This window comes from Sinocyclocheilus anshuiensis, unplaced genomic scaffold (genome assembly GCF_001515605.1).
Source record: "Sinocyclocheilus anshuiensis isolate Anshui unplaced genomic scaffold, SAMN03320099.WGS_v1.1 scaffold1885, whole genome shotgun sequence".
Taxonomy (NCBI): domain Eukaryota; kingdom Metazoa; phylum Chordata; class Actinopteri; order Cypriniformes; family Cyprinidae; genus Sinocyclocheilus; species Sinocyclocheilus anshuiensis.
Genome location: NW_015542322.1, coordinates 1,182,575 through 1,192,799, shown reverse-complemented (window position 1 = coordinate 1,192,799; position 10,225 = coordinate 1,182,575). Strand labels below are relative to the sequence as shown.

Below are 10,225 nucleotides of genomic sequence, written 5' to 3'. Positions count from 1 at the left end.
TGTATATCATTAATACCAATCACATAGTATCTATGTATCTAAACTCTTAAGTAATTACGTTCCAATTTCTAGGATTTGTTTTCTTCTTCTCTCACTAGACTCTACTTAATTTTACATTGAGCCTAAAGGATGCATGCTTCATTATTATTTATTCAGCAAGAACACATTCAATTATTATGAAAGTGACAGTTAAGACATTTATGTTACAAAAGATTTCTGTTTCAAATAAATGTTTATCTTTTGAAAAATTAAATTAAAAAAAATACTGATAAAACTGCATCATGGTTTCCACAAAAAAATATTAAGCAGCACTGTTTTTCAACATTGATAATAATACAAATGTTTTTTTAAGCACAAAATCAGCATATTCAAATCACTTCTGAAAGATTTTGTGTTACTGAAGAATGGAGTAATGACTGCTAAAAATTCAGCTTTGCGATTGCAGGAATAAATTATAATTTAAAATATAGAAAATAGTTCTTTTAAATAATAATAATATTTTACAATATTACCGTTTCACAATATTTCATTGTTTTTATTGTATTTTTGATCAAATAAATGCAGCCTTGATGAGCATAAAAGACTTCTTTCCAAAACATAAAATAATAATAATAATCTTATTTACCCCAAACTTTTGAATGGTAGTGTATGCATGAATAACTTAAGACAGAATAAATGTTTTCACAGAGCATTCCTTGTACATGTAGCTAATTTCTAATTCCCTCCTTCTGTTCAGCTATTTAGTCTGTCACTAAACTGACCCCATTACTGCTAACCTCTACTGACCTCCTCTGATTGACCCTAAACAATCGAGAGAGTGGACATACAAAGGTTGTAAATCCAAGGGAAAGTGTTAGTCGGAGTGTGCCAAGTTTTAACAAGAGAGCGTGTGCCATCAACAGTTCAAAGACTTTTAACCCAGGCTTTTGTGAATAGCTGGACAATATTGCTTAGTTAAACAATACATTGAGACATTTAAGCTTCATTCTGGTACATATTCATGGTGTTTGAATCCTTATTGGTCAGGTATATTATGATTTCTGTAATTTACTTTAAATCTTTCAATGCACAATTTTGCAGGATCCATTCCAGCGACTGTCTGAAGACTTCAGAGATAAACTGACTTCAGAGGAAAGAAAGCAATTGAAGTTTTTCCTTGGGCTCACAGATACTGACATTTTCTCTTTGGAGCTACATGAGATCCTTCAGCTCAAGACCAACAGCACTATTGAAGAAGGCTTCGCGCCACACTGGGAGTAAGAACTGCTCTTACTTTGTCACATTTTCATATTATTTGCCCAGCATTCCAGCCGTCTAGACTGCAGCCTTCTAGACTCACCATTTGTGAGGGTGGGTTTTGATGCGGCAAACTGGCCACAAAAGGCAAAGTGAGCCTGACCATTTTTCGCAGATGTCAGACATTTGACTTTTTAAATGTAAATATTATATGGGATAGTGTGATGAGCCAGTTATTATTACAAAATACTTTCAAACATTCACAGGGTGATTGGGACTATAATTATCTAATTATATTAGCTATATGAGCTAATTATCAAACAAATAAATAAATGGATATGAAATACTACAAATATTACAAATAAAATTAATTTGTAATATTAAACCACAGAGTTATATGACAAACATTGTACAAAAACATACTGCAAAATTCTAGTCAAGTATTTTAAAGAACTGTATAATAATGCATTTTAAAATTGAAATACTGAAACATATAGACTTTTGAAATCTGGCTTGTGATTGTAAACATTAATCCAATTCTGAATGTTGTACACTTAAATGCCATTGTTCAGGGTAATTATTCTCAAAATAAAAAGTCAGGAAATGTTCTGGCACCCAAAGCAAATGCATCTACAGTAAAAAGATCCTATAGCATTTACTACCAAGTACTACAACACAAAGAGACATAAGGGTCTTTCCTCAGAATGGCCACTTTCAATCACAACAATGCAGACCTCCCAAACCTAGTCATTCCCTGGAGACCTGTGGGCTTTTAGACCCAAGAGAGGCACACTTTGACCCCTCCAGGCTCCCATCTGTCAGTGTGCCCTGCTCTAGTCAACTACTGAGCAGGCAGCTGGTCGGAATGAAAAGGAATGCGTGTGCTGAGAACAGTAGAATCCAGTGCTAACTGTTGATCCTAAACCACACCACTGAACACCCTTCCTCCTTTCTCTTTCACAACATAGCATCAGGTCCACCATGGAATCCCATTTGGAGGAGAAGAACATCACCTCTTTTCCTGGTTTAGATCATCTTCCAGAGGAAATCACTTTGGCTAAAGCAGCAGAAATCTGGAGGCTTGCAGTGGAGTTCAAACACTGAAAAGATCTTCTGAAAGAGCCAAACCAAAATTAATAATACAAATGTGAAAAGATCTGGACTGCTTTAATATTTTTTGTCAGATGTTGCCACCTTTGTCATGTCTGTTGTATAGGACAGATTTATGACTCATTCCAACCCTCTAAATCTTTCTTGTCTTTATATTGTTAAACCAGTTGATTAAAATAATCTATTTACTCTTTAGAACTTTGAATATGTCTTCATATAGTTGAGGATTTTTTTTGTTTAGAGATTTGTGTAAATATTTGATTCAGGGAACAAGAATTAATTAAACAATAGCCTACTGTATTGCTGTAACACTATATGCTCCACACTATTAATCAGGGACAAATAAAGTTGTATTATTGATCAACAGTGTGTTTACATTGTGACAAATTTGTTTTGTATTCACGATATATGAAAACTTGTCCAATTGTTTAGTAGTATTGTGAAATTGTTCCAGAAACTGAAATTACCAAGAGTTCTTTTTTTAATTAAATTAAAATTATTTTATAAAATACAACGTTAAGTAAGTAAAGTCATTTTTGCCATGTTTAATAGTTAGAATTATTCGTTTAATTAGTATGTCACCTTTAAAACTCCCTCACACAAGAAGTCATCTTAAATTATTAATCACAGACGCCACATCTGCCGCCGGTGCAGCACGCCTACCAACCTTACCTTTTCGTCACGCCTCTTTCAGCCATCAGTCTAAAAGACACAACAGCAGCCAATCAGATCACGAGAACGCTCCGTCCTCCACCAATCAAAACTCAATGGGCGGAGTTCCTGTATGTTTTCTGGTTGCCAATGATGCGCTGTGGAGTTGGAGACAGATGAGAAATCACTGTCAGACGCTCCGAACGCGAATAACGACACTCTTATTTGGATAAATACTGTTTCTTCATCTGATGTGGACAATTTGAGAAGGTAAGCAATGAATTGACAGTTTAATCCTGCTGTATTCATCGTGTATATCATGTGAAGCCAGCAAGAAGTGGTGCAAGAAAGGCAGTTTCGCCATAGCTGAACCAACGTATTAGCGCACAGTAACTATTCAGTTAAACATCTTTGTTTATATTTTTGCATATTTCTCAAAGGCAGTGTATTGTGTATTGACCCTCATCAGTTTTGTGCCGATGCCGGAGGAGGCCTTTGGTGTTAAATGTCTTTGTTTTTGTATGTTTGAACTGTAGATTATCATGATAGAAAGACCTAGACTGTTACATTAAGGATTTATTTATATCTTCATTTAAATATAGATTATTGTCAGTATACACTAGGGCTGCACGATTAATCGCATGCGATATTTTACGCGCATCTTATCAGTAAAGCCGGTTCTGTAATCAGCGGTAAATCTCTATCACCTGCGTGCTTTCACATTGAGCAGCATTAACTACACAGAGCCGTTGTTCACTGACGAGCTGCGCTAAACCACGTTCATATTCGCGCGATTTTTTGCGCTGCTCATCAGTGAACAACGGCTCTGTGTAGTTAATGCTGCTCAATGTGAAAGCCCGCAGGTGATGGAGATTTACGCTGATTACAGAACCGGCTTTCTGACAAGATGCGCGTTAAATATCGCATGCGATTAATCGTGCAGCCCTAGTATACACAGAGAATATTGTAAACTATTTAGGTAACCCAAAAAGTGTTTGGAAATATGATATATGATGGAAAGTGTAGATGCTTTGAATTTGTTACCATAGAAACACATATGTGGATGGCTTTACTTGTGGCGTTCAACAGTATTTTACAGTATTTTTTGTTGAAATAAAATACTGAACTGCTATTATTGAATGTTTTCCCCCTGCTTCTGATCCAGAGGATCAGTCTGTCATGGAAAACCTAGAAATATAATGGAAATGCTAATGCAACACTGGGCTGGGAAATCTGTGATGGAAATGTGTATAGTGAATATAAGTGTTTCTAGTTATGCTCAGCTGTAAAATATTTCATCAGTGTAGATGTACACATTTTTATTTAAATACTTATTTGGTAATGTCTAGAAATTGGAAAAATCATGGAAATTCATTGGTCACAAAGTGCTGGGAATCCTGACAATATCCAGCATCCCCTGTGGTGGTTGTCTTGTTTTTTTTTTGTGCATTTGTCAGTTTTTATGACTGAATCCTCTTCTGTGTCCATCAGTTTAATATGCATACAACTCGCAGTCCATCCGCATCCGTCCAGACAGGGGCAGCTGGAGACGCTCTGGACCTCAGCCTGACCGGCTCTCAGCTCACAATGGGCCGCAGACCCAGCAGCGCTTCACCTGAAAAACACTTCTCTCGATCCATATCTGTGTCTGTGGCCAGTGATGGCCGGGGGAAGCGAAACACTTTGGTGAGTCTGGCTAGAAGATTGTGTAATGATCAAGAATATGGTAGTAAGTGACCCTTGTATAAGGTCATTGAGTAATGGTCCTACAAGCACTTTATACTTTATTAATGAGATAACCATGCAAATTAAAGCATAAATCTATTAGGGCTGCACGATTAATCGAATGCGAGTGTCATGCGCATTTTGTTAAAAAATCCGGTTCTGTAATCAGCAAGAAATCATCATCACGTGCTTTCAGATGGAGCAGAATTTACTACACATAGCCGTAGTTCACTGACAAGTTGCGCAAAAAAATCTCAGACGATTTTATTGCACGATTATGAAATCGTTCGTGATAATGACAGCTGTTTGCATAGCTTCTCAGTGAACTACGGCTCTGTGAAGTAAATGCTGCTCCATCTGAAAGCATGTGAAAATACCACATTTAATAACATATTTTTACTCCAAACTCACTTCATAACGTCAGTCGAGTGTTTGAAATAAATCCTTCTGTGAGATGATGTGGCTTCTTACACAGAATAAGGCACGCAACATATTTCATAGTATTTAAGCAGTGATAAAGGCATTGCATTATAAATATACTTTATTTTAATGAAAATTATAATAATAAGAACTCAGATAAACCGTATATTGCCGTAGTCGTGTGTTTATTAGTCACGTTGAATCAATGAAAGCAGTTGAATCTTCTGTTTATTCAGCTGCAGCGATAGGCATTTTCTGGGTTTCTTCTGCGAGGCGTATTTGGAGTTTCAGCGCGAGAGCGCCCTCTGGCCTTTGGATGGAGATTTACTGCTGATCACAGAACCGTGCTTCACTGAAAGATACGCATGACAATCGCAGCTTCTGTCGAATCGCGATCTCGATTCCATTTCGATTTATCGTGCAGCCCTACTATCTATACCACCATCGTCACTTGGAGACTTGCATTTGTCATAAAGGCAACTTTTCTGATATGCATATTGTTGTCTTTGCCTTTTGAGACTCATTTATTAAGATTTAGACAAATGCAAAACAGGATATTTCACATCTCCGCTCTCATTATACTAACTCCATTCTTTCTTTGTTTAAAGTAAATACAATTCTGTCATTATTTACACACTATTATTTGTGGAACAATGTAGTTTTTGAAGCTTTGGATTTCAAGTTGTCTGAAGCCTTACAATGACTTGGTGTAAGAACAGACAAATTAATAAAAGCCATTTATTGTGCAGTTTGGACCCCAATAACATCAAATTGCATTGGTTATCTCTTAACCCAATGTCATAACTGCACCTTTATATGAGAGTTGCTCCATTTCAAACCTGTTTTTAGTCTTCAGCAGGCCTAGTATTGTAACTACTTTGCACTCTCTGTTGTTGGCAGACTGATGCTGGATTGGGGAGCTCACGAGCAATTAAGAATCTGCGTCGGTCCAACAGCACCACACAGGTGAACCAGCAGGCCAACACAAGCCCCAGGTACAGAGCCATCTGTCATTCCTTTGCATGCCATTTTGAAAGTTTGTCTCTTTTGGTGTTGATGATGGTGAATCGAACAAAACTTGTAATGGACACATCCAGGTGACCAAAAAATGAATATAATAAAATGTAATCTAATTTGTCTGATAAAATTAATCCTGTTTTAGTATATGTTTAGGATTTTTTTGTGACATTATTTTCATAATAATTAAATATATTTTCTTCTCAATTCTCATTACCGTAAATTTTATAAACATTCTTATATTATATCTATATAACATTTAATGTTTATATAATAATATTTAATAATAACTATATATTAAATTGTATAGTATTTGTATGGCATGGTGTACGTTCTGTAGTCTATGCTGATTTACATTATAAAAAGCATTGAATTATAATATTTATTTACTATAATACAGTTTTAAAAATACTGTATTGCATTGGTGAGAATCTAATGGGGAAAAAAATCAAAAATAAAATGTTTTTTGTTTTTTATATTTTAATCAGAATATATTAAAATAAATACTATATATATATATATATATATATTCCATTCATCAAATTAAATAAAATCTCAGTCCTAAATGGTCCTATGTAAATCTTGGTCCTAAATGGTCTTTATGTAAAATATAAATTCTAATTTCTTGCTTTTGATTTTTTTGAGAAAAAGGATATGTTTTTGTGAGATTCACCCATCAACATGTGCCAGCTGTCCTATTCAGACTTTGAGAATGGACTGTCCCCAAGGGATGTGAGTGAGAGGTTAGCTGACAACTTATTCAACATATTATTTTTTTTTTTTTAAAGTAATGATGGCATGTTTGTGCACGTACATGTCTTGTGCACATGCCTGCATGCACTCACTTCACCCAAGCTGTGGTATGTCTGGTTGATCACCTCGTAAACGTAGAAGTTGGGGGGTTTATACCCTTAAAGCAGCAACAGCTGGGGGTTGAGTGATTTTGGGTTTCCCCAGACAATAGCTATTGTAGCCTGGCGGCTGCAGCACAAGCCAAGCAAGAGGGGGCTGGGTTCAGCTTTGTCAAGAGGGGAGCCGGGGTCTCTGGTTTCACTCGAATGAGGACTCAGTGAAAGGAGAAGTGTGCACGCTGAAATTCTTTTGTCCGGCAGCTGCCAGTTCTGCCCTCCCATCCCACTGCATCCTGGGATGCCACAAGGGGGTTTAAACGAAGGAACAACCTAATACCCCTCCCCCCTTCCCTCTGGTGCTTAATAACTGTCATTCCGTGACCTCTCTTCCCTTCTGAATTGCTTAAAAAGAGGAAACGTGGAGGAATGTAGTTCCTTGAATTGCTTTTCATTGGACCAGCTGAAGCAAGGCGCCCCTTACACCCCCAAAACACTCACATATACATACTGAAGTTGCTAGCACAGATGCCGGTGGGTCAGACATAGGGGCGAGTATCATGTTAAACATTTTATGCAATTTAAATGCAGAGGGATGTGATTGCCATATGCCTATGGACATCTGCCCCTTTAAAATCAGCCTCCGCTGAAGCATTCCTCTGCTGTAGCATTCCTCTGCTGTGAGACCAGTGCAGCTGGTGTCACCTCCGAAAAGGAAACTTCTTTTTTTTTTATATGCTCATCTGATACGTTTAGCCTAAATAGTCTGGTTGTTTTTACTGGAGGTAGATTTGCATCTATTTTTGTTTTAAAGAAGGGAAACACAGACTAGATATTCCTAATATTTCTAAATTGCATTTGAACAAACGTCTCACAAGTATTTATTTTTTAGCACGTATTATATGGCATGACAAAGCTGATATCGTCCTCTTTTGGAAGGCCAAACAAAGTAGTTTAGCTTTCACAATGAAACACACAGCATATCCACAACATGGCGGCGGCGGCAACAATACTACAGCGAGATTAAAAGTTACGCCTTCTTTCTTTGCGTGAACATTTGGGCTGTGTTATGCAAAACTTCCCACATAGTGATGTAGATATGTGGGGGCGTGTTAGAACGAGCCGTTTTAGGTAGGCGTGGTTGACTCTTAACTTTTATAAAGAATATCTCTTTGGATTTTAGACTTTAGTCTTTGCAACTTTGCAGATCTTCTTTATGCACCAAGAGCTTGTAACACTCCAAAGAGAAAGGAAAAATTGAAATCTTTTAAATAAATGCTGTTCTTTTGAACTATTATTAAAAGGATCCTGAAAAAAATATATGTCGTCAAAAAAGCTATCTATATCTATCATAAAAAAGTTTTCAACATTGATAATAAGAAGAAATGTTACTTGTGGACCCAATCAGCAAGTTAGAATGATTTCTGAAGGATCATGTGACCCTGAAAACTGGAGTAATGATACTGAACATTTAGCTTTGCCATCACAGGATTAATAATATTAATAATAACAATAAATTATGTTTATATTATGTTAAAATCTATTAAAATAGAAAGTGGGCATATTTCACAATATTACTGTTTACTATATTTCTGTTAAAATAAAAGCAGCCTTGACATGCATAAGAGACTCCTTTAAAATCTTTCAGACCCCAAGCTTTTGAATGGTATCTTAACTCTTTTATGAAGTGAACTCACTTAAAGAGTTTAGTATAATTTTGCCAGAAAAAGTTTTTATCATATGTTAATGTAAAAAATCTTGTGTTTGTTTATTTGCTGGTTTTTATTGTATTTGTTATACTTTTTTTTTAATTGTTTTTGCCATGAAAATAGCCTAAGATGCTGACATGGCATTAAATAAATATATACTACTACTACTTGAATGGTATCTTAGGTATTATTGGTCTAGTGTTGTGTTTATATGTTCCTCGTGTGTTTAGTGTGCAATACTCTGACCTTTCTGTCTTTCCTTCCTTCCTGTCTTTCTCTCTCTGCGTCTGATTGCAGTGAAGGCCACACAGAAGACTTCCTGGCTCTGTTCAACAGCAGCTCTGATGGACGTAGAAAACTGGCCAGCCTCTCCAAGACATCCAAAGGCCATACTACCTGGAACATCCTGGTAACGTCCAACTCCTCTTTGGTTGTTGTGGTTGTTGGATCTTATTATACTTGTAAATTATATGTAGGACACCATGATAACTTTTTGTAAGGTAATTTGCCCATTTGATTGTTATGCTATTAAAAATAGCTTTAACTTATGAGCTCAGGAGGCCCTAAACAGTGGAAAGATGTTTTTGCTTGCTCTTGCTGTAGCATTGGTTTAAACTGATGTCTTGCTTTCAGGATGACCAGCCAAGAGCATTTCCTGTGCCCAGCAGCTCTCACAGTACCTGCAGTATGGATTTTCCTACAGGCATGAAGAAGAGGGAAGCCGGCGTCTCTCTGGCTGCCAACTTCACTGCCAACAACAGGTGGGAAGCCATTTTCTCCTACAGCTTAGGCACTACTGTGTCCTAATGGGTAGCTTTCAAACTCTGTTGTTGCCATGAGAACAGTGTCAGGGGAAACGGATTCACTTTTACGCCATTTTTATGCTTGTCAATCAAAGCATTAGTATGCCGGAGGGAGAAGAGCACTAGATTCCTTTCAGTTTTATGGCTTTATAATATACAGCACCAGTCAAACGTTTAGAGACTCTTGACTAAATTTGTGTGTCATGATTTTAAGAGTCTTTTAAACTAAAAGTTCAAGCTTGAATGCTTGAAATTGTAAATTGTGTTATTCAGAAGTTAGTGGTCAGTAAGATTATGTTTTTAAAAAGATCATGATACATTTATTTAGTTAGAATGCATTCAATTGATCAAAAGTGACAGTAAAAGACATTTATAATGTTACAAAAGATTTCCACTGTTATTTTTTTTCTTTCTATTTATAAATTTATTTATTTATCTATTTATTTGTTTTCAGCTTTGATTAAAACATGTTTCTTGAGCAAATCAGCAAATTGGAATAATTTTTTAAAGGATCACGTGACACTGAAAACTGGAATAATGGCTGGTGAAAATTCAATTTTGCCATTACAGGAATAAATGACATTTTAAAATATATTACAATAGAAAACAGTTGTTTTTAATTCTAATAATATTTCACAATATTGCTGTTTTACTGTATTCTTGATTAAATAAATGCAGTCTTGGTGACTTAATATAATATTATATA

General features: G+C 36.1%; 1 protein-coding gene across 2 annotated transcripts in view; it reads left to right on the top strand.

The window, feature by feature from the left end:
• Positions 1–3,138: 3,138 nt before the first annotated feature.
• LOC107690939 (centrosomal protein of 131 kDa) overlaps positions 3,139–10,225 on the top strand; it is a 23,673-nt gene continuing 16,586 nt past the window's right edge. For both annotated transcript variants that reach the window (XM_016489378.1, XM_016489377.1), the window contains exons 1-5: positions 3,139–3,267; positions 4,489–4,683; positions 6,043–6,137; positions 9,014–9,125; positions 9,350–9,477. In XM_016489378.1, coding sequence (XP_016344864.1) covers positions 4,495–4,683; positions 6,043–6,137; positions 9,014–9,125; positions 9,350–9,477 — 524 coding nt within the window. In that variant the 5' untranslated portion in view covers positions 3,139–3,267; positions 4,489–4,494. The remainder of the gene's footprint in view (positions 3,268–4,488; positions 4,684–6,042; positions 6,138–9,013; positions 9,126–9,349; positions 9,478–10,225) is intronic.